General features: G+C 34.4%; 1 protein-coding gene across 1 annotated transcript; it reads left to right on the forward strand.

Moving 5' to 3' along the window:
- Positions 1 to 1,370: 1,370 nt before the first annotated feature.
- LOC114271435 (protein RNA-directed DNA methylation 3-like) lies at positions 1,371 to 24,563 on the forward strand. The gene is made up of 17 exons (XM_082883113.1): positions 1,371 to 1,560; positions 9,336 to 9,583; positions 9,685 to 9,840; positions 17,016 to 17,174; positions 17,318 to 17,401; positions 17,984 to 18,051; positions 18,150 to 18,485; positions 18,594 to 18,645; positions 18,716 to 18,871; positions 18,970 to 19,113; positions 19,194 to 19,296; positions 19,391 to 19,540; positions 20,222 to 20,276; positions 20,383 to 20,438; positions 20,683 to 20,752; positions 22,421 to 22,457; positions 22,648 to 24,563. Exons 1-17 carry the CDS (start codon positions 1,371 to 1,373, stop codon positions 24,115 to 24,117), a joined length of 3,534 nt encoding a protein of 1,177 aa, XP_082739239.1. The 3' UTR covers positions 24,118 to 24,563.
- The last annotated feature ends 1,259 nt before the right edge of the window (positions 24,564 to 25,822 follow it).

Consider the following 25,822-nt stretch of genomic DNA (forward strand, 5'->3'; position numbering starts at 1 on the left):
TTTGATTTTTTTTTTTTTTTAAAAAACCCGAATAAAGGACTGCCTTAATATAGGCAATGGAAAAACCTTTTCGGAAGAGACATGTTCGTTGCAAAATTTGAATATAAAATTCAAATTTTTCCAGCAAAAAATTTAAAATAACTTCAAATAATTTCGGCCCAAAAAAAGAAGTAACAGGCCAACCCAACTCATACTTTGGGTGTCCTTTGGGCTCATGCCCAAGGTTCAATCTAGGACCTTATATCTTCTTCAAATTTTTCCTAACTTTCCTATGTGGGACAAGAACACTCAATACTATTTTGAGAATTTTCACCAACATGTCTAATATTTATGAACCTCACTTAAGAGTCAATTTTTCATTTACCTATAAATTGTTTTGACTCACTAATTACATAATCTTGTTCACCACACGGCAGCGAACACATTGCTACTTGGACCCTCCAAAATCGGCTTATGGGTTCTACATAATTATTAGCATAAAGTTTTCGAAAAATTAGCATTTAAACCATTTTTTTCCAACATTAATAAGCCAATAAACAAACATTTTTTTGGTGTACCATAGTTAGGTGGAAGTGCCAGAGGGTGTAATTAGATTTATCTTTATTTTTTTCACTTTTGATAGATATTTGGAACTATATTGCTTTGTCACCAAAAGTAAATTTGTGTTTGAATTTTGAATTTTTGTAATGAAAAAAATTTGTCTAGTTTGGAGTTTTCAAAAGTAATTTGTTGCGTTTTCCATTAGCATTTTATTGTTTTTAGTGATATTTTTTAATATTTAATGATTTGTTTTTTACTTTTTAAATTCATATGATCTAGATATAGTTAAAAAGTACAAAATTCATGGAAAAAAAAATCTTTAAAAAATTCGTTATATACAAAAAATACAAAAAAAAAGAAAAAAAAAGAAAAAGTAAAAGAGTTCATTCCATTTTTGTTTTTTGTTTTTTATTTTTTTGGTATTTATTAAAATATTTTTAAATTTTTTTACAAATATTTTACTCTTTAAGTGCATCTAAATTAAGTAAATTTAAAAAGTAAAAAAAAAATTACCATCAACAAAAAATATAAGAATTAAAACCAAACTGATATTTAAAACTCAAAACCAAACTGATATTTTTTAGGGTAAGTAGGAAAATATCTTTTTTTAGGGTAAGTAGGAAAATATCTTTTCCATAAAATAAATATTAAAAACTTGCGGGTCTGAGTTTGAATAACTTCAAAAAAGAGGGACTTGAGTTTAAAAATAATTCACAATATTCCACCTGTCTGACATGAGACAGGAACACACCATTCTGATTGTGTGCCTATATGATCACAATGTTCACGTTCTGAGCTGAGTGAGAGTGAGAGTGAGAGTGAGAGTGAGAATGGCGTCGAAGAAGAAGGGTAAAGAAGTCGCCGGAGAGGACTCGTCGTTGTCGGGGAAGAGAAAGCGCAGCGACACTGCCAAGACCGGCCCTCGGCAGAAGAGGAAGAACCCCGCCGTTCTTCAGTTCTTCGAGGATGCTGCGTTAGAGGTTGACGATGATGACGACGACGACAGCGGTTTTGGCGATGGTAAAGGGAAAAAAACACATTTTTCCTCATTGGGTGGGTGGGTGGGTGGGTGTGTTTTATAGCTTTTTCATGTGTTTCTACGGTTTTGATGTTTGTTGTTTGTGCTGTTTTGCTTCAATTTTGACGGATTGTTGAATGGGGTTTGTTGAAATGAGGGATTTGAGGGAAATGATGTTGGAATTCTAATAAAAATAAAATTAATTATTTTTATTTAATTTGTTTGACCATTATGAACATTAATATTTATTTTAAATATTTTGGTTAGAAAGATATTATTATGTTTTAATATTATAATTATGTAATGATTAAATTTTATGAGATTTTCACTTATATATATATATATTCCTGTGTTTTCTAAAGATGGATGATGGACAAAAATGGGAAGAGATATGTATATGTGATATTGAGTTTTAACATAAAAGTACTTTATCTATTTTATGTATTTCTGGGCAACTATGGTTTGTGACTCGTTCATATCCTCGTGGTGGACATGAACATCGGATGAGGAAGGTTGTGAGCGCTTGGGTTGTGTCTTGGAGCCTTTGCACTCCAGTTGTACCTTCACGTGAGGAGGAACAACAGCTTTAGGGCAATGACTACACGCCTCTCAATCTCACAGGCCAATTCTTTCTTACTTTTTGTGAATTTACTTGCTTTCATATTTTATTTATCGTAATTCTCTTAATCATTTTATTAATTAAATTATATTAGTGCATAGCTTTTTTCTAACAATCTAAAACCGTTGAGTTTTTTTTTTAAAGAAAAATATCTATTTCAAATGTCAAGGAACAAATGTTTGGTACATGTTGAATTTAAAGTCGTCCCTTACTCTTCATATGTGAAATTAGTTGGTATCTTTGTCTAATTTGTTTGTTTTCATCCATGTGAAAGTTATTGAATTATCAAAACGAGTCTAGAATCTCACAACTATATATCTCTACTTTTGTTGTTGTAAATTATTTATTACTAGATATGTAGCTTGAAATTGGTTTGTTAAGTAATTCCTTTTAAATTATTTGGTTCGTGAGTTTATGTAATTCTGAGCCTTCCTCTAATTTGTAGAAGATTAATACTTATCTCTTGGCAACAGAAAGTTATTATAATTATTTATATATATATATATATATATGTATATAAGGGAAAAGTAGTTTTGTGTTTAACTTGTGAAACATTTTAGAGAATGATTAATATAAATTTCATATGTAGGGTTATTTGAAATTAGACTTTTATGATAGTTAGTGGCTTTTATAATTCTGTCATATGTTCTATGATAAATAATATTATAGCATATTTGAAATTTTTATTGTATATGCAATTGGTAGCTTTTAATCATTGGTGGTTAATATTGAGGATATTGTATTGCAATGTTAATGTTAAATAATAGCAATAGTCAAGGATTATAAATTAAAATAACTTGAAATGGAATATAATTGTTATCAAACAACATTTCGAATTTGTTGCTAAGTAGTACGTGAAATAGTTGCATATTTAATTTATTGCTCAATCTTTGATTTACCGTTGTTATATGTAAGTGATAGCATGTGACTGTTGAATATTAGTATTTGGATCTTAATAAATGTGTTATAAATTTTGAGAATAAATGTGTTATAAATTTTGTAACTGTTAAAAACTTAAAAGTGTATTGTGATTTTTGAGACATGATAGAATGTATGCAACTCTGTGTGTGATAATAGGTTTGACATGAGTAGATAAATAATAAAAATTTGATAACATTAGATTACTTGTTCTGTTTGCGATTTGTAGTTTGTTCATAATTGACAAGATTAAGATTTGAATTATTTTGTAACTGCTACAAATTTAAAGTGTGTCATGAATTTTACAATTAGTGAATTAAATGCCATTGGCCTTGTTAATGTTGTGGTTACAAATATTTTGAGGGTTTACTATATCCTGTAAATTATATTGTGTATGATTGGAAATTTATGTGATTTCTTTTATTTTAAAAAACAAAACAAATTATGTGCAAGCAATGATGTTTGTAAGTATGATTAGTCTTATTTGATTTTGTTTAATCATTTTGGTCATATCACAGCCATACATATATTTATGACTTATTTAGTTCTACTTTATTACGTAATCAATTATTGTACATATAAGATTGGATGCTATTTTGCCATAGGTTTTGCTATTTATAAAATATAAATTAGATTACAATGGGTAAATGCCATAATATTTATTTCATAGTTTAATTTAGAATTCACCATAAATGTCATTTAATATGTAATGGGAGACTTGAATTGTAAATTGATTAGCCCCATAGCTTTTGTAAAGAGTTACAAAGAATTTATATATATTAAAACAATTAATTGGTTATGAAATATATCATTTGAATATTGATGATTTTGGGAATTTTAAAAGTTTGAAAATGTGAGATAAATTCAATTGTGTTATTTGAGCAAGTTACATAATTATAATTGCTGGTAGAGTCATTGTCTTCTTCGCTTTAAATTATTTTTTAAAAGTTTAAAAATAAAAAAAAATTAAAAGAGAGAGAGAGAGAGAGAGAGAGAGAGAGAGAGAGAGATTGGAATGTGGTGAATGAAATTATTTGTATGTTTACAAATTCTTAGTTTAAGATTGGTTTATTCTAGGTACTAGCATAATGTTAATCTTGCATCATTATTTAGTATAATTAATTGTTGGTTTCGAAAAGGAAAAAGAGTTGTTGTGATGTAAATTAATAATTTTATTTTGTTAAAAATAATGAGGATTGCAATGTGGGGGGAAATTATTTTGAATAGTTAGTTTGGAGCTTGATCAATGTTTGTAGGTTTCACTCTGAAATCATTCTTATTAGCTGTGTGCTAAACTGAATTTATAAGTTACAAATATTTGAGGGTTTTTATATTCCATAAAATTACATGACTTAACATTATGTGTGAATGTGTATTCATGGGTTTTAATTCTTTATAATAGTTAGCAGTTTAATATACATATTGCTCAAATTAGTTGCCTCAACCCTTATTGGTGGAAAATATTTTGGATTGGAATGTAGTGGTAAAAATTATTTTGTTCAATATTCATATGAAACAATTTCGTTTGATTATGTCTAATTGTGTTACATGTAACTTTCGTGGTGTTAACAAAGTTAGTTCTATGTGTGGGAAGTGGTTTTGAATTATTACACCATTAATCTTGCTTTTGTAATTTTTAGTTAAAGTTTATTTAAAATGAAAGTGTGCCCACTTTTGTGTGCTCATAAAAGGGTTTTCATGATGTGTTTGCAAGAATCTTATATATTAGATTGGATGTTCTTGATCAATATTCTTTTAGATTTCTGTTTTATTTATTTGTATTGTATGATTAATTTATGACTGATTAATGAATTGTTGTCAAATAATTAAATGAAGAATTATAAATGCTCTGTAACTTACGGTCATTGAGTGGGGCTTGCATCTCATTGGTTGTTCACAGATTATTAATTACAGAAAATGTTCAATATATATTTCATGCTTACCATTTAGCCTTGTAGTAAAAATTGTTAAAGTTGAGATTTTGTTAAAATTCTTTTAAGTCTTTGGGAAGATTGCTAACGTGAAGTTAAATCTCTATTCATATAGTTGACTATTGCTTACTTTGTGAAAATTTTACTTTTTCAAATGTTTAAAAATAATTCAAACTAAATGTTTAAAATTGGTTAAAAAAATGTGAATATATGAGAGTTCTGTGCAATTATTGTCATACTTTAGTTGTTCTTATTTTATGATACTGTCTTCAAATGTTAAAAGATAAATATATTTGAAAATCTGAATTAATTTGAGGTTTTAAAAAATTTTCTATTAAGGAAATGGTGTGGAGAATTTTAAAGGTATGAAATATTCTGAAATTAGTTTGCTTATATAATTGAAGTTTTTTTCAAATTTTCTATTTAAACTCAAAATGAAAAGGAAAATGAGGTGGCTATAGCTAAAAGCACTATAATATTCTTGTTGTGTGAAACGAAAAAAAAAAATGAAATGAGAAGTGTTGTGAGGTTACACTAATATCTGTGTCTTGAAGAATTCTTATATGTATATTATGTAAAAATGAGGTGGAAATTTGAATTTTTTATTTTGGTTAAAACAAATTTGAATGTTTGTTTTGGCTGAATTATATCTGATAATTGTGAGAAGTTGTGTCTATTTAATTCAGTGTAATTTGAAAATAAATTCTTTATTCATAGGTCATGAATTAGAAGAGAAATTCGTAATACTTAATAAGGTTTTGATTTGATAATTGAATGGCTTATATATATTGTCAATGTGTTGTATATGAGTATAATTGATATTTGAGAGGCTATGTTAACATTGTTTATTGGAGAATTGTGTTTGAAAATTTTATAGGTGTATTAAAGATAAGTAGATGAATGTTGTAATGGAAAAGCCCTAATGATTGTAAACTCCATGAGATGAAGAAATACATTGTTGATCAACAGTTAGGCTTGAGAAGCCAGAAGAGGAATTTTGCCTCTGGACTAGCACTGAGGCTAGATCTATTATTTGTCGAGGGGGGTGAGTGTAAGCCCATTAGGAAGTCACCTAGGGAGGTAAACCCATCTTCTGTGATTGGAGATCCCATGAAGTTCAATGGGTAAAAACAATCCATATAGCGTGACTTGATTCCAACACTCATTTTTTAGGAGACACCATATCAAGGTTGATCTCATGCTCATCCCTAAGGCAGTAGTGCTAAAGAAGTAACTGGTTAGGAAGGGTTTTACCCTAAATGAATCCAAGGCAGGCAATCTCCTACAAGGTGCATTCTGTCACTGTACCTTTGAAGGGTTTTACTTAGTGGGAGTTGTCATGAGGCCGCGACTTGGAGACTTGGGCTAGTCTCTAGTAACCCCATGAGAATCAAGATCTAGTGCATGGCCTTTAAGAGCACTAACTTACGAACTGATGTCCAATACCAATGCTCTGTGTGTGACAAGTTGAACTTTGGCTCAAAGGGTCCAGTTCAAGATATATTTCACTATGATCCTTCAAATGAAAATTGTCGACACTAAGTGTGGTTCAAGCCCGGAAGGCTCCCACATCTATTGCGCAATATGCAGTTGTCCTTATATATATTTATATTGTTTTGAATATAAAGTTCTACATTGTGGGGGTATAATATAAACATTATGGTAGTATTAAAAATTTTATTTTTATTAAAAGTGGGGGAATGTTGGAATTTTAATAAAAATAAAATCAATTATTTCTATTTAATTTGTTTGACCGTTATGAACATTAAAATTGATTTTAAATATTTCGGTTACAAAGATATTATTAAGTTTTATTATTATAATTATGTAATGATTAAATGTTATGAGATTTTCACTTATATATATTCCTGTGTTTTCTAAAGATGGATGATGGATAAAAATCGGAAGAAGACATATGTATATGTGATATTGAGTTTTAACATAAGAGTACTTTATCTATTTTACATATTTCTGGGCAATTACGGTTTGTGACTCGTTCATACCCTCCTGGTGGACGTGAACATCGGATGAGGAAAGCTGTGAGCGCTTGGGTTGTATCTTGGAGCCATTGCACTCCGGTTGTACCTTCACATGGAGAGGAACAATGGCTTTAGGGCAGTGACTACATGCCTCTCAATCTCAGAGGCCAATTCTTTCTTACTCTTTGTGAATTTACTTGCTTTAATATTTTATTTATCGTAAATCTATTTTATTAATTAAATTATATTAGTGCATAGCTTTTTTCTAACAAATGTATGGTAGTTTTGTGTTTGAATGATTGAGAGTAGATTGTACAGTGGTCTATGTATGTCTTTTGGATAGTAAGAAGATCAGAAGTCCAAGAGATGAAGGCGATAGAGTTACTGTGACTCTTTAGTTGTTATCTAACTTATTATTCCACTAAAGCTCTGTTTATTTGGATGAAAAATATTTTTTGAAATTTTTTTTCGCATTTTTGGTATTTAATACAATAGAAAACGAAAGTTAACAAAAAATATTTTTTTTATGGTCAATGAAAAACAAACCTATTTGGGCTAAAAATGTTTTTCAATTTTAACAGATAGAAAAAAAAATTTCGGACTAAAATTTTACTAACATCACCATACCATCACCAACACCACCACTCCCACCTCCACCTCCACCTTCATTCCACCACCATCACCACCAAACATAAAAAAACATTTTCTTCGGAAATAATTTTTTGAAAAAAGTTTTCCATAGAAAATATTTTCCTTTGGAAAATGTTTTCTGCCCAAATAATGGAGCGTAACATCCTACATTTGCCCAAAAAATAGGAGAAAAGAATGATTGAGTGTGTTTTGGTTGTGATGATTAATGATGTTGAGCCTGTGTGTGAGTGTTTTTCTTTTTCAGAGTAAAAACTTTATTTGATATGATGCACTTCAATGGACAAATTTATATTTAAGCATAAATTTGAGTAAAAGCTTCACTAGTAATGACACAGTTGTAAATTAGAAAGTAACAAAATGGTCCTGAAAATTTTGAGTAAACATTTGAGTCTACTTGATTTGAGTGAAAAAATGGATAAAACTTAATTTGATATAAGTTTTTTTTAGAGAGAAAATTTGATATAAGTTTGATACAAGGAGTAGAGAGAGGTTTTTGAGTGTTTTTACCCAAATTAAAATTTCTTATAAGTTTTGAGTCAAGGTTGAAAATATAGCTGGAATAAATTTGATATGGCTTGAATATATGCTTTTAATGGGGGGTTTTTGAGCTGGTTAATTACACATTAGCTAGAATGAGGATCCATTTGCTATGAGTGAGGTTAATCATGGGACGTGCATGTATTACAGAGGAATGTCACTTGGTTACGCGTGATTTCGTAGAATCAGATTGAGTTACATCGTAACATTCTAAAACAAAATAAAGTGAAAATTTGTCAATAATGATAGTGTACATTAACTATTTTCAAAATCATCAAAGAGAAATTATTAATTTGATATAATGCATCTTTTAGTTTGGGTGCATGGTCTGAAAAAATGTGTTTTGATTGTTGTTACTTGTTGCTGTTCTGTATTCAATTGAGAAAATATGAAAACTGTTGAAATTGACGTGCCATTTTGTGCAGCTGGTTTATTGGCAGGACTCCTTTGTCATTGTGGTTTAGTATTTCATTTTGTGCTATCTAGTTGAGTAATCTTTTAATTTTTCTTTTACTGATTATTTTGTATTCCTTGAAGATGGGTAATTACTTTCTGGAGTACCTTTTAGGCCCTATTTATTAGAACAAATGAAAGAAAATAGCATAATTGAAAGAAAACTTTCAGGTCCCATTTTCTAACTTGATGATATCATTGTTTTATTAAATAGGGTGGGAATGGGGTTGGTTTTTTTAATTCTAGCCCACTGGACAAGGAAAAATTATAAGATTTAAACCTATTATTCCATTCTTACTCTCAACATTTTGATTTTGTCACTCTCTTCCATAAATCCATAACCCATAAATGAAGGGTGTTTTTGAAATATTAATTTTATACCCAAGTATGATTTGCAAACCAAATGTTGGATTTGGACAACCTTGGGATATCCAGTTCCCGTCATTAGTTCAATTCAATCTAAGTTGTCCTAGGATTACAATTTCCGTCATTATTTATCTAATCTGTCATCCACTTTGTGTATTTTATGTCAAAGGTTAGGTCTGCACCCAATCTATCCCTCCTACATTCCCATCTGATGGGGACTCAACTGGCTTACTTGTCATCCGAACATGACCTTAGAATTTCGTTTGATGTTTGAAGTCTTCAGACTGACCATTTTGTTTTTGTTTTTTTAATTACCAAAACAGACTTCCTGGATGATGAATTCAAAACAGAGGATAAAGTCAAGAATGAACCAGGAAAAGCTCATCACCTTCCATTTTTTCTAAAAGAGGAAAACCTTAGTGAGGAAGAACTACAAAAAATTCTGGAAGAGCGTTACAAACCAGGCTCCAGTTTTGTTACATATGCAGAAGATAAGTGTAAAACATTGAATGAAGGAAATGCAGTCAGGCCATTGTCTAGTGATCCAACCATCTGGAAAGTCAAATGCATGGTATAGTTCTTAATTATTCTAGCGGTTATGTTCCAAACTACCTCTCTGCACTTACCTTTCAATCTTTCTTTGTGTCTTCCTGAGAAACTTCTTCCATGTAGGTTGGACGTGAGAGACGTTCTGTTTTCTGTTTAATGCAGAAGTATGTGGACAAGCACTCTCTTGGAACTGAGCTGCAAATAATTTCTGCATTTACGCTTGAGCATGTGAGGGGTTTTATTTATATTGAAGCTGAAAGGCAATTTGATATTAATGCGGTAGTCTTCTTCTTTGTTAGTAATGGGCGCCCATGTGGCATGACCATTAAAATTTGATTTTGAATCCTTATCCAAATAGGTTTTGATTTTGAAATCAAACCTATTTAGGATAACCACTCTTGAAACAGACGTTATCAGTTTGAACTGATATAGATAGATATAATATATTAGATATTATCTGTATCTTAACTGATATGGATAGATATTATAATATATTAAATATTTGTTATATGGTTATGGGTAATCCAAGAGAAACAACGTTGAGTCTGTTTCAACCCATATTCTGACTCTCTCCCAAGAAACAACGATCAAAGTCATTTTGCACTGTGGTTTGTGTGGGTGATATTCACCATTGTAATATCACCCCACTGCTGGGATTGATTGATCTGATTCTGGAAGCACGTGATTTATCCACGAGGTTCAATCATCAAAAGGTATGATCTGATGATTTTATTCCGCTGCATGTTTTGTGTTTTGATTTACATTGGTATCAGAGCCAATGATGGATATTTTCGTGCTTTCTTTTGTCATGTGTATATTTATAAAAAATATGGAGATCCAAAATATTTTATTTTTATGATCATTAATGTCATTTTTAAGAACATAAATGATTTTATTTTGGAAAAAGGAGTCCGGCAGTACAAAAATCGGAACTGTCAGTACCCTGGAAGGCGGCGCGTGGCATTCACGCGCCACCACGCCGAAGCCACGCGCGCCCACGCGCTCCCACGCGCCTACACGCGCCGGATGCCATGCTGACGCGCCTGCACGCGCCATCACGCGCGCGTCGGCGGTGCTGTCCACGCACGCGCGCCGTCCGCGCCCGCACGCGCGCCGCGTGCTGGAGCCGCGCGCCGAGCCGAGGCTGAGCCGCGCGCCGAGCCGATCCTTGAGCCGACTTGCGCTGAGCGGCGCCGAGCCGAGCCGAGCCGTTTTTCCGCGCTGGCTTGGCTCTAAGGCTCTGTTTGTTTGTTTTTTAATTCTGAATTGCGTTAATTGGCCATAATTTATTCGTTATAGCTTTGTTTTAAGCATGGTTGGTACCCTTAGACTCAGAATTAATTTTTCTACATTCTATAAAATTTTGAAAATTTTACGAAAATAAAAAATATTTTTTCTGTGTTAATAATTCATTTTTTATGCTTTAAAATGATGCTGGTATTGCATAAATAATTTTCTGGGGTTGAAATTTTTATTGTGGACTTCTGAAATGTTTTAATATCTACTGGTAATATTGTCTCATTTTATCAGTTTCTGGATTTTTTATTTCTAATTTTATGTGTATTTATTAGTCATTTAAAATTCCAGAATATTTCAGAAAAATTTCAGAATATTTCAGAACAATGTACATTTTAATTATGGCATAATCTGAATATTGTTTCTGTTTACTAGTTTCTGGATTTTTTATTTCTAATTTTATGTGTGTTTAATTAGTTATTTAAAATTCCAGAAAATACCAGAAAATTTCAGGATGATGTACTTTCTGTTATGGCATAATTTAAATATTGAATACAGCATATTTTTTTTTGGGTTTGTAATATGTTGTAATTAGAAGAGCATGTTTATTTATTTATTTATTAGAATTCCATTATTAAATAAATATAGCATGAGTTATTTGTAGATTTACATTAAAATGCTATTGTATGGAATTTATCATGCTTTGTATATGCCATAGTCAGTGGGAGGTTATTCGGTTGAGAGAAATCTTTGTAGATTAACTCCCGAAAACCAATATTTTGCGCATAAATTAAACTAAATTTTGGATAATTGTCACTTGTGGCGCAAGAGATGATTACGAGCATAGCGGATTTTCGATCTTGCGACTTGTGTAATATTGTCACTATTTAATTTAGATTTTTGCGGCAAAATTATATTATGCTAATCAAATTAATCCCAATGCGAATTTCTCTCTAAATTGATTTAGCTTATGGAAGTTAATTTGGTTGACCTAAACTTAGTAGAGATGTTCAAATGTGAACAAACTAATCCCATTCTTTAGATGAGCAAAAGTCTTGGAGACTTTAGGTCAAACCTTAATTGAGCCAAAGTAAGGAAACATGACTCAAAGTCGCCGTGTTTTTGTTGCCTTGTTTGGCACAATAAAAACTAATGTGTGCGCTATAGTTAGCGGCACGCTACATAGTTTTGGTTGGCGAGTTTTGGAGTTATGAAATTAGTAAGCCCTCAATAGATCTGTATATGATCTTGACTAATGAGTTGCGCGGATTGACTTTGTAATTTGACTTGTAAATAATGTTACATCATTGGATGAAGTAACATTCAAGAGTCACGTCATCCAAGAAATGCGAGCTTAAATAAATTAGTCATTAAGTGTAAGACGAGTAGCCAGTACGAGCAGTGTTTTGCTCTCTACCCAATTATTGGGAGTGGATTGAGCGAAATTTCATGCACTATAATAGTGTGCGTTGAAATATCACGTGAAGTTAAAAGATTAGCGCTTAGAAGCTGCAAAATCTATTAACACTGAGTGAAAAGATTAGCGCTTAGTGGCTGCAAAATCTATTAGCATTGCCAACTTGTCTAAGTGTGGACACTTACTGTTTCCACACTTGAGTGTGAAACATGGATGAGGTGCTTCTTTGTGTGATTCCTTTACTAGGTTAACGTTTTGAATAACATTTACCACTAAGCGCAAACGTTGCAGCATAGTAATGAAAAGGTTAAGGCTGACAAGGTTGTTATGACTCTAAGAATTTAACGCATCGCTTGTAAGAGCATTGTGTTGAATTAGACTCTTTAGCCTAATTCGCGCTTAAGTTACTTCAGGAGCTATCATAGTTGATAGCTTATTCTCTCCTTCTTGTGGATAGTAGAATTAATTGCAAGTAACTATGAAGCGAGAAATAGAGATGGCAACAGGAGTATCGTCATCTTTCAACTAGATGTATTAAAGTGTATGGAGAATAAAATTGACTTGAAGATGCAGGGGATTAGCACTTACTAGTTAAATTTGCGACTTAGGCGCAGTTGATATCTCCATGACATCCTTTTTATGATCTAGTGAATATGACTTAGTCGTGAGTCATTACCTAGTTGGGCCTAAACCTTTAAAACTTGTCTTCGAGAACTCACACATTAAGATGATTGGAATTAGTTTATGACATTGGTCATGAACCAGTGGCTTATTATACTTAATCACATTAATGAGATGATGACACGATGGTTTGAGTAGGCCTTCTCGGGCCCACTCGCTTATGACATCCTGCTCTCATGTGAATGTGTAACTTTGTTCGCAATGGGTGCGCACAAGTAAGTAGGAAAGCCGCAGAAGGTCATTTGTTTTGGCGCATTTAGTCCACTATGATATTTTGTGACTAGATATGTGTGAGGGTACAATAGCTAAGCCTCAATCTCGACACATTTATAGATTACGATACGCATCTGAGTCAAGACTATTTGATCTCCCATAAGTCAAAAGTTTTGAGATGATTTTTGACATTGCACATATGAGGTCGAGATCAATTAGATAAGAGTTTTTTGTGCTTTTTAGTTTTGACCAAGGTGGCGAGTATCTATTTGAGTTATTTTTCAGAAAAACTCTGTGAAGAGAGATGGATGCTTAGAAAATTGATTATTCCTAGTACTCAACAACACACTGGTGTAGTAGAGATAAGGAATTAAATATTGTTAATGTTAGGTGGATAATGGCGCAAAATGTTTCCCAATTGGGAATTGCACTAGTTTGTTGCCTATATCCCTAACTAAGTGCCCTCCATATCAGTTTTTACACTCCATTTTGAGTAATGGGTTAGCAGAGAGCCATCTATGGGCGATCTGTAACCATTAAGCAGCTTATCTTTATTCTACTTCTCATAAGATTGCGAAGTTAAGACCTAGGGTTCTATAGCGCATTATTGTATGCTGTCTTGTAAACACAAAGGGTCGTGTGGCGCATTATTGTATGCGGTCATGCAAACCCTCCGGGTCATGCGCATATAAGTAAGCATCTTTGTGGTAGTGTAACTAAGTCACATAAAGTTTTATTAGTAAAGGTGACGTGAATAGAGTTTTCGGAACTCTATAAGATGGAGAATTCCAAGCATAGCGCTCTATGTAGCCTAGTTGAGAATGGAAAGAAATTTCCAATATCCTAGGGACAGTGGGAGCGATGTGCCTACTAATGGATTACTCCATTAGAGAAGAATACTCTACATTCTTAGTTGCGTGGTAGCAAATGTGAAAATTTTCCACGTCATCACTGGGTGATTGAGAGGGAAACATTCATGATTGCTCCGCAAGATGATAAAGAGCCTAGGATAATGCCTAAGGCTCTAGTCCCCTATTTTTTGAAAGTGGATCAATGTTGCGCAGTTTAAGACAAAGTCTTTGAGGATTAACCTTTTTTTATAATTTGGTTGACTTTCCATTTTGACGCAAAACTGTTATAAAGTTATGCGTAATTTGGATAGTCATTGTTGAGGCATAAGGCTCGCTAGATACCGAATGGTCGCACCATTGAGGAAAGTGTAGACCATGAGAAGACTTCCTCCTGGGGAGTGAGGTTATTTTGACTTAGGCTATAATTGACATAAGTTCGGAACATTGATTTGTGGACATTGTGACCCGATTTCTCATTAGAGAATTGGATAAGTAGATCCGTAGGGATTTACCTTCTGCTTTTATGGTGAAAAGTTAGGAGCGCAAAAAGGTTGCTAGTTCCAATAAATCTTTTACAGCCTAAAGCAGTTATCCAAACAGTGGTTCTTAGATTTCGTCAAGCCATGATAGGGCAACGATGATCGATGAAGACCACTGAGGCATGATCAATGGTCCAAAAGAAGTTTTTCCTTACTTAGTCATTATGAGCCAGGAATTTATAAGGTTGTCGCCACCTAGGGTGGGCAGTCCTCCATTTTAGATATGATGGACATGGGTGATGTAATTCATATGCTCGGATGTACGATCCTTAGGGATTGTTTTAAGAAAATTCTCGGTCTGTCTTCGATGACTTACATAGAGAATATCTTAGAATGATTCTAGATGCAAAATTGCAAATCCATTGACTTACCTATCGGTAAAAGCCAGAGCCTTAGCTATTGAGTGAATCCTCAGATTATCTTTGGGAGAAACAGATGACCTATATTCCTTGTTTTTTTCTTTGTTGTGGGAGCCTAAAGTACGCTATGTGGGCGTATTCGGCATGATAAGTTTTATCTTTGATAAATGGTTAACTGAGTTGTTTAGACATTGACCTTGCTCATTAGACTGTGGATAAAATGCTTTATTAGAAGCATATTAATTTGCTCCTTGTAAAATTCAATGCGCTAGTTGGGCGCATCTGCGCTAGTTGGGCGCATTAAGAATGAACGCAAATTGGTCACCAAAAATATCTTTAGAGAGGTTATTGCGCAAGAGATAGTGATCTTAAATCATTTCATGTGAGGCGCACATGGTGGATTCCGTTGTATATACTTATCGCAAGAGGTGCTGATAAGGCTTATGTTTGGAATCTATAATTGCGCAAGCTGTGGTCAATTTTTTTTAAATCGATCACTTATTTTGAGATGATGGGATGTTGACACTATTATGGTTTGTGTCATAATGATTAGCAAATGATGATGTCAGCAGGCAAGATTGGCTCACTCACACGAGCAATCGCCCTTGGCGCTTGGGAGCGAGCAAGGATGAGACTGGTGGTTTATTTTTATTCGGAGCCAAGAGAGGCTTAAATCATCCACTATGTATGTCGCCTTGGTTATAACCAAGATGAGGTCGTGTTAAGGACCAAACATGGATGTTAGTACCCACTTTCCATGTTGTGCCTGTTATGATTAGCCAGATTCGAGATCTCATTTGACGCCTAGAAGGCGAGCAAATAGAGAATTCGGGTTAGGCGCTAGAAAGCGACTAGACTAATATCTGTACGGTGTATCGAGTATGACGTCACTCTTTATGGAAGAGTTACTCCACCGTAACATATATTCATACTATATGTGCTTAGCGACCGAGTAATGAGGTGAGAGAATGGATCCCTGCTTCCTCACCGTGTGAGTCTTACGAGTCATTATTGATATGACTTTCATTTATGTACCCTTTTGTGACTTTTGACTATGTCATAAGGTAAGGGGTTGATGTTCTGCTACTTTGGTATGTTGCCTGCGGTCATGCATGATTCGGCCTTAAGGGACATCACTGGGAAAGCGGTCAATCCTAAACTAAATGGCATGAGTGCAAAGGGAAGATCATCTAGTATTACACCACTGTTGTATATTCACTGCCGGCAACTCACATCGCTCTGTATGAGAGGCGAATTGAGTGTGAATATATTGCAAGAATTGAGAGGGTCAAACATGCTCTTTTTGAGGGATTAGAGATGTTTTTTGGACCGGTGTAATTAGATGGGTCTGGGGTATATGAGACACTATTTCTTTTCTTTTTGGGTTGATGTCTCTATGCTGGCTCATTTTGAGTTTCTAGTATAGAGCTCCCACATGCAGGTGTTCTCAGCAGTCGCACGGTGCAGTGGCTAGTATGAGATTGTTCGTTTTTGGGGAGATTGAGATAGAGATGTGGCAGTGTCATGCCAACTCATGTGCGAGTGGGAGATGTTAGTAATGGGCGCCCATGTGGCATGACCATTAAAATTTGATTTTGAATCCTTATCCAAATAGGTTTTGATTTTGAAATCAAACCTATTTAGGATAACCACTCTTGAAACAGACGTTATCAGTTTGAACTGATATAGATAGATATAATATATTAGATATTATCTGTATCTTAACTGATATGGATAGATATTATAATATATTAAATATTTGTTATATGGTTATGGGTAATCCAAGAGAAACAACGTTGAGTCTGTTTCAACCCATATTCTGACTCTCTCCCAAGAAACAACGATCAAAGTCATTTTGCACTGTGGTTTGTGTGGGTGATATTCACCATTGTAATATCACCCCACTGCTGGGATTGATTGATCTGATTCTGGAAGCACGTGATTTATCCACGAGGTTCAATCATCAAAAGGTATGATCTGATGATTTTATTCCGCTGCATGTTTTGTGTTTTGATTTACATTCTTCCTTGACTTTTGAGTACTGGTTATTGGAAAAATGAAAGTTTTTGTTGCATCACCGGTATTTTTGGTCCTATAGTCCTATTGGCAATGTCGTTGTAGGTAAACTAGTATGGAAACATTTTATTATTAAATGTAGGCATGCAAAGGGATTTGTACTATATATTCAAGCCGACTAGCACCTGTCGCAAAGAATGAAGTTTCTCGTTCGTTCTGTGTGCGAAGAAAATACAATGAAGTTTCAGTGGGCACCTGTGTCCGAGTGAAGAATGGGAAATACAAGGGGGACCTCGCACAGGTATTATGGTTGTCTGTTGGACAAAGCTATTTACAAGCTGGTTTTCATGTTTATCTCTTCTCTGGCTATTTTCTTTGATTGAATTACCGCTATTCTAGCAGGTTTTTTATATTCTATTTACTGTTTCAATCATGTTTCTGTAGGTTATAGCCGTGAATGATGCACGGAAAAAAGCTACAGTAAAGCTAGTCCCCAGAATTGATATGCATGCAATGGCTGAAAATCTTGTAATGAGTTTCTCTTATCTCAGATGGGATTTCTTTTGTTTTATAATATCTATATATATATTCTTTTACTTTAGCATATCGTAGGAAATACCTTACAGAGTAATTGTTTATTCTTTTTTAAGAATTTTTTTTTTTTTTACCAACAATAGTGTAGAAGTAGAAGTAGAAACTGCAGCTATTCTTCTGGATGCCCATTTGGTGAAACTTCACTGTGATTCTTCTTTGACTATTTTTGTCTAAATATTTTTTTGAGTGGATCATGATGATACTGAAAATCAGTCACTGAGTTGCTCAAAATTTTCAAATTTTGAAAGCATTGTGTTTTTGGTTGGTTTTGTGTGTTCGACTGGATGACACGGAAAACAGATACAGATATTGCAAAGATCTATTCTTTTTCATCTCAATTTTCTGAAAAGTCTTGAGAACAGTGAATGTAACAGGCCACCTCAATTTTTTCTTACTGTTTTTCAAAAAGATTGCACCAAGAACCCATTATTTACTTTTATTGTCAGTTGCACGAAATAGTCTTAAATCTGTATATTTTGTCAGATATGTGAGATTTTTTTTCATACATTTGTACAGGGTGGAGGAATTGCTTCCAAGAAGATTGCTATTCCACCACCGAGATTAATCAGCTCTACTGAACTTGAGTAATATGCATACTCACATTTATTTATTTATTTATTTATTTTGGTCAGTTTGGAATGTCACAGTGAGTGTAACATTTGTTTACATGACATTGGTGTAGGGAGTTCCGGCCATTCATACAGTATAGACGTGATCGTCACACTGGCCAAACTTTTGAGGTTCTTAATGGGCTAATGCTCAAAGATGGTTATTTATACAAAAAAGTATCAACTGATTCATTAAGCTTCTGGGGTGTAATGCCTTCAGATGATGAGCTCTTGAAGTTTGAAACTTCTAAGAAAGAAGAATCTGATTGTGAAGAGTGGCTTACCCAGCTTTATGGTGAACAAAAGGAAAAATGCATTATAAAGACTGACAAATGTGGTGGGAAAGTCAAGGGTTCGACAAGCTCTAGCATGGCAAGTAGTTTTGAAGTGCACGATCTTGTGTTTTTCAAGTAAGGCCATGACCTGCACTTTTTGAGTCAGAGATCTTATCCCAACTGGGTATATTTATGTTCCTTGCTCTGTTATTTTTTAATTTTATCTTATTTTTTCCATTTCAGTCCGAAGGGTTTTGGGGTTATTGTAGGCACAGAGAATGATGATAACTTCAAGGTATAAAAATTTATTTGCGTGCTTCATCTCTCTCTTTTTCTGGCCTCTTACACATTTTGATGTGTTCCAGATTTTAAAAGAGGGTCCAGAAGGACCAGAGGTGGTGACTGTTGAACTGAAACAGTTGAAGAATGGGTCCTTCGACAAGAAATTCATTGCACTAGATCATCACATGAAAACAATATCAATTAATGATACTGTCAAGATTTTGGAAGGTCCATTGCAGGTTTGAAGCTAGTTTTAGATTAGGAGTTTGACCTATCTCTGTTAATGTCGTATACTGTTAATGATTTTCTTACAACTCCACTTTGTCATGCATTTCAGGGTCAGCAAGGGATTGTTAAGAAAATTTATAGAGGAACAATGTTCTTATATGATGAAAATAAACAGGAAAACAGTGGCTATATGTGCTGTAAATCTCAGATTTGTGAGAAAATTATACTTTCTGATGACGCACGTAATGGAAAGGTTGTACGTCTTATTACTCAAGTGTACTAGGTTTTTTCCCCCCCTTTTCTTTCTAATGTATTGTTCTGTTTTTTAATCAGGGTGGTAAATCAGGGCCTCCAGCCATTGACAATTTCTTGGCATGTCCTAAATCCCCTCTGTCACCTAAAAAGCCTCAGAAAATGAGGGAAAATAACAGCAACTGTATGTTTAGAAGTCTTTAATGCTTTTATATACAAACTGACAGTGTAAGATAATGACATCCTTTCTCCCTATGGGACAATTGTTATGAATGCAGTCAACCGAGAGGATAAAGATGGAATTTTCTCTATTGGTCAATCATTGAGAATTAGAGTGGGTCCTCTGAAGGGATACCTGTGCCACGTGTTGGCTGTACGTGGTTCTGATGCCACAGTAAAGCTTGATTCTCAGCAGAAACTTCTTACAGGTTTGGCGATGGTTGCTTGTGTCAGGTTCTGTTTTGGTGGTGGCCAAATCTATTGTACACATTCCTTACAAGGATGTGTATTATGTGGAATCAAATCCTAAAGTGATGTTGGTTTTGCCACAAAGTGGTGTTGATTATGATTTGACGTGGTGGTCGGATCCACCTATGTCAAATCAAAGTGGGCCAGCTTTGGTTACAACCAAAAAGTGGTGTTCGGTTACGACTGAAAGTGGTATTGGTTATGTCCCAAAGTGGTGGTTTTGGTTATGCCCCTAAGTGGGGGTTTTATGACTCAAACTGGTGTTGCTTATGATTTGTAAGTGGTGGTGGAATCCTCCTATGTCAAATCAAAGTGGGCCAGCTTTGTTTATGACCCAAAGTGATCTTTGGTTATGACTCAAAGTGGTGTTGGTTATGGTTTGAAGTGGCGGTGGAATCTGCCCATGTTAAATCAAAGTGGGCCAACTTTTGTTATGACCCAAAGTGATGTTTGGTTGGAACTCAAAGTGGTGTTTGGTTATGACCCAAAGTGGGGGGTTATGACTGAAAGTGATGTTGGTTATGCCCCACAGTGGTATGTGCGTATGATATACACTCAAAATGCGGTGTGCACTGTAACACAACCCTTTTGGTGGTAGAGTAAATCTTTGTTGTAATTTATGGTATATGTTAATTTTGCAGTTAAATGTGTGCATCTTTCCAAAGTTCGTGGAAAGCATTCTGCCATTTGCTTGGGGTATCATTTCGTATAACTCTGAACTCTTTTGATCAGCATGTTTTTAAGTTCAATGTTTGTGACAGATTCTTGATACCATTTTGATGTGTTGCTGGTTCTTTCAAAGTGTTGATGCAGAATCTACAAAACCATTTGATTTGCATGAAAAAGACTGCTCCGGAGGTAGGAATCTGTGGTACTTCGCTGAATATTGTTTTCAGTTTGATCAGCATAGTTTCCCATTTAATTTCCCTTTGTCTAGTAAATCTCTATAAGACTCAACTGGAACCTTTTTTTCTAACTTGAAAGTTACAGTTACTACAGTGTGTCAATCAATATAGTCACTGTAACACAACCCTTTATTTTTTTTTAATTGAGCGATGTTTTTATCTTATGTGGTGGTAATATATGGTCGTATATTTTGAAGATCGGATGGCGGGAGCTGGAACATTAGTGAAGGTCAAAAGATTGGTTGCAGGAGGACTGTCTACAGAAAGGTTGGATAATTTTGCATGTCCATTATTAATTTATCAGTGCACCTCCTCATCTTGTGTTCTCATTTACAGGTTTATATGTCAGTGAAAACTCTTTGAAATAATTGTGCATATCCATTATTAATTTACTCATGCACCTCCTCATCTTGTGTTATCATTTAAAGGTTTATATGTCAGTGAAAACTCTTCGAATTTTAGAGTTTAGTTTCAATGGTTCTTCACCATTCAATTTGAGTATTTTGATTTGATGGTCACGCTTGACTTTTCAAAGATATTGGCTATTTTTGTTTGTATCTATATGAAAAATGCCTTTGCTTTGACGGAAGATCATATTAGTTTCTGAATGTGAACGTGCTATCTGTAGTTCTAATATTATTGTACAAAATAATTGAAGTTACAAAATAACCTAAAAGAACTGTAAAAGAAGAATGATTTCTCCTTATCAATAAATATAGAGTACTTTATTTTGTTAATAATTGTCATTGTAGTCATTATTGAGCATATCTTAAGCTCGATATTTTCTTGGAAATATTATCATCCGTAATTTTCTAAATAACAGGTAATAAATTTGTCATGCATTCTGTTCTCTGCTGTTGCCATTCCTGTACTATTATTGTACAAAATAATTGAATTTATATATAACCAGAAAAGAATTATGAAGGAAACCTGTTATGTCCCTGTACAACAGAAACTGTGGGCTGTATTTATTTATTTTTGTAAGTAAGATCATATAATTAGGAAACTGGTAATTAGAAACACACCTCTAACACAGAGATTATTGCTTTTCTATATCTTCTTGTGTGTGCGAGTGCTGTTTCAAAGAGAAAGGGCTGGGGGGGGGTGAGGGGGAGCATTTTGTATTAAACTAACAAAAATACATTTGGAACTTATTATTCCAAAATGCTTTTTAATTGTGTGCATCATTTTGTAAATTCTAACGCTGTGTTTGGTTGGGAGATTTATGAAGGGATTTGGAAATGGAAATGGAAAAAATGTGTGAAACTAGGCGAAATGTAGGTATATTTTATTCACATTTCACCTATCTTTTCCCTTTCCCTTTCCAAATCCGTTCCTAAATCCTCCAACCAAACATGGCATAAGGAGTAGAATAGATTTCATTGATGGTTTGAACAAACAGGCTGTTCTCTTTCTTCCAATTTTTAATTTGTGAGTTGTATAGTTTGATTGCCCTAGCAAAGTGACGTAGATGTGATAATCATTATGATAAGAGAAGTGACAACCTTGATTCTTGATGGAGTGGAAACAAATTATCTATTTGCGAAGATACCAGTTTAGAGGAGACCATAATATTGCTCTTTAGTTGGGGAGGGTCATGTGTAAGTGTATCTTTGTTTGATGTTACTGTTGACCTGTGGTGGAACACATTCTATATATAATTGGGAACTAAAGTTATGCAACTTAAGTTATTTGATTATATTGTTTTTAACTTTGGAGCATAATGTATTTCACAAATTGTAGATTGCTAGTAAGCCATTCTTGAGTTGATAGTAACATTAGATTTCTTAGTGCATTTATTACATTATTGATGGCAGTTTGACATTCAACCTTCTGTGTTTTTCTTTTTCTGTTTAACAATGCATATGTTGTTGTGCTCTGATTTAATTTTACTTACTTTGAAAATTGAGCTGTTCTGGTGGCACTATTATGCAGGAGCTCTTGTCCTGCTTTCCCATCTTCAGGCGTCTCGGTTAGTTTTCTAACTTGGTCTAAATTTATTATGCACGAGCTCTTGTCTTGCTTTCCCCCTCTAACAAAATCTCTCTTCTCTTTTCATCCCCCCTCCCTCTCTCTCTCTCTCTTTCTGTGTCCACCACTTTTGTTTTCTTTTGTTTTTTTTTTTTTTTTTTTTTCTCTGATGATGATTATTTATTTCCCAGCTACTGCCAGAATCCAGCTTTGCAAATCCTCTTAATTCTGTTGATAAAGGAAGGAATGCTACTAAAAACCTGACAAGCAGCTGGAGTAAAGCAACTGCTGGTAAAAAACCACTGAGTTCTCGGAGCAAAGGAAAATGTGGTGGAAACGATTTATCTATTTGGAGAAAAGCAGTTGATTCAGTTGATAAAGGCACTGGTGAGAAAATTCCAGAAGGTTCATGGGGCAAAGCTGCAGAAAAGTGGAGCGATATAGAGGGTTTTAGTGGGAGCAAGGCAGCTTGGAATGGTTCTCTTGCTGAACCCAGGAATCAAATTGTGGGATGGGGTAATGCAGGTGGGAATATAGGAGATGAGTCCAAAAAAATGACAGTTCAAAATGACAGTTGGTGTAAGCCATTGGGTGGGAACCAAGGATTTGGTGGTTGGAACAAAAGTGGAATGGGAAAGGAGGGTGGCACAGATCAACGAGAAAGATGGGTTAGGACAGAAACATTTGATAGAGGGCGTGGTTCAGGTGGGAGAAGGGGAAGAGGAGGCAGTCGAGGAGGCAGAGATGAAGTTGGCAGAGGAAGATCATTTGCTCGAGGCCAGGTGGGAGTTCCGGAAGATTCTAGGGGTAAAGCTGTGGAGAAGTGGAGCAGTAAAGATGGGGCTAGCGGAACAAAGGCAATCTGGAACCAAGGCAGTAAAAATGGTTCTTGGGGTAGTTTTGAAGGATCTTCATGGAATAAACAAATCGGTGGATCTTCTTGGACTAAGCAAACTCATGTGAACACAGGAGATGAGTTCAATGAAAGGACAGATCAAAAATACAATTGGGTTAAGCCATTTGTTGGGGACCAAGGATTTTCTGGTTGGAAGAAAAATGGGATGGGAAAAATAGAGGACACAGGCCAACAAGAGAGCTGGGATAGGACAAAAACATTTGATGGAGGGCGTGGTTTAGGTGGGAGAAGGGGAAGAGGAGGCAGGCAAGGAGGTAGAGATCAATTTGTCAGAGGCAGATCTTTTGATCGAGGAGGATATGGAGGTAGAGGTGGATCAGAGAAAGGAGGTTTTCGAGGCAGAGGTCAATCAAACAGTGGAGGGTATGGAGGCAGAGGTGGATCAGAGATAGGAGGTTGTCGAGATAGAGGTCGATCAAACCGTGGAGGCTATGGAATTAGAGGCAGATCTGATAGGGGAGGCTTTCAAGGTAGAGGAAGGTCAGAAAGGGGAGGTTTTGGAGGCCAAGGCCATGGGAGGAAGGATCAAAACGATGATTGGCGCAGCAAAAATGATTTTGTTGAGAGATGGAAGAGTAATGATAGTGGAGGCAGATGGAACCAAGACAATGGTAACAGGGGCCAAATTTGGAATTCTGGTTGGAATCCATCAAAAGGAACTCTGGGAAGTGGAGCTGCTAATGGCCAAGCTGGTGGGCGGAACCAAGGAACTACTGACTCTGCTAAAAGATGGAGCACCATCTGATACATGGGGCAAGGCCAATGATGGACATGGCAGAAGAGGCCCGTGACGACTCTCAAAGCAATTACATTATCTAGGTATTATTGCATATTTGGTTATTTTATACTAGTGCCCATTGGTAGATTTCAAACTTTCTTCAAGTCTAACTGTCAGTTTTTAATCAGAAGTAACAGAACTGTGCTTTTTTTTCTTTTTTCTTTTTTTTTTGTGGCCTTTTATCGTTCATGTTTAGTTTCTCTAAATTAATTATTTGACAGTGTGACCATAGAAAGCCAATGATGTGATGAACTTTTGCTTGGCTATATTATCTGAGGCAGCTAATTAGACTACAATAGTTTGTTGCATGATGAGATGCCCTTGTTGCTTGTGGTTTTTGCTCAGTCTTATACTATATATAGCAGAAGCATATAACAGAATAGATGAAGGTGTTTAAAGTTATAATTAATATGTTCATTGTGTTTGTTGTGCAACACAGTACAATTTCACTGTGTTCTAGAATTGAAGAGTTTGTTTTCTTATTCTTCTAAAAAATAATTATTAGAGATCTAGAAGAAAAATAAAAACAACAAACCCTCGGTCGATATACACGTCACGTATAACATTATACAAAAGGGCACTTAGACCACAGGTCTAGAATTTATAACACTAATAGGCTCAAGCTTAAATCTTTTTCTAGCCAAAATGACATTATCTGTCTAAGAAGATACCTATGTTCAAAGTTTACATATCTATTCAAATGTAATATATATACTTGTCAGCTAGTTATCCAACTATTTGTTTAAATCTTATCTATTTATATTTATACATGTGTGATTTATCTATTCACCTATCTGTCCACCTCACCACCAACCGGCAGCAGCCACTATTGTCATTTTTCGGCGACTTTTCAACACATGTCTTTATTGCCAGAAAATATTAAATCTTGGATTAAATAACATATGACCCTATGGGAATAGACTTTTCACCAATTAATCCTATATAAAAAATACTCTTTGATAGTTTTTTCCTTAATTTGCCAAACACCAACCAAAAAATATGATGAATTTTTCCATGATTTGAAAAAAAAAAATATTTTTTATTTTTTAATAAGGTGTAGCTAACAAGTGTTCAAATCAACCAAACGAATCAAAAAATAAAAAAGAAGAAACATTTTTCACAAAATTCAAAATACTTTTCATAAATTTTAGATCAAATTTTAATAATTTTATCTACTCCAAAGCATTTCATACACCATAGCAGTGCACCAAATAAAATGATACATTGTCTATAAATAAATAAATAAAATACAAGATTCACAGTTCCCCCCCCCCCCCCCCACCATATCACTTCTCATAAATAAAAATATTAAGTCTAAGAGTTGTATAAAGTTATGGGGAAAAAATGAGTTTGATGCTACATAATTTTCTGAATTTATAAAACCCATCAAATAAATTAAGGAAAAGTCTGGCATCTCAGAATTAGAGTCTTAGGCTCTATTTGGAATGATTTCCAAACTATATTTTTACCCCCATATTCCAGCATGATGTTTGGATACCACACTTAAATCACATTTCCACAACATTTTACAAAATTTTGCACAAAACTTTGTCTAAGGCGTGATTTTCAAAAAAAAAAAATTTCAAATTTAGCCTAACCGATCATCCGGCCGGTTGGCCAGAACGGCGCAATTTTTTTTTTTTTTTTTTTTTTGCAATTGACATATGTTAAT

Source organism: Camellia sinensis, chromosome 8 (assembly GCF_055761805.1).
Source record: "Camellia sinensis isolate YWXY chromosome 8, ASM5576180v1, whole genome shotgun sequence".
NCBI classification, from domain to species: Eukaryota; Viridiplantae; Streptophyta; class Magnoliopsida; order Ericales; family Theaceae; genus Camellia; species Camellia sinensis.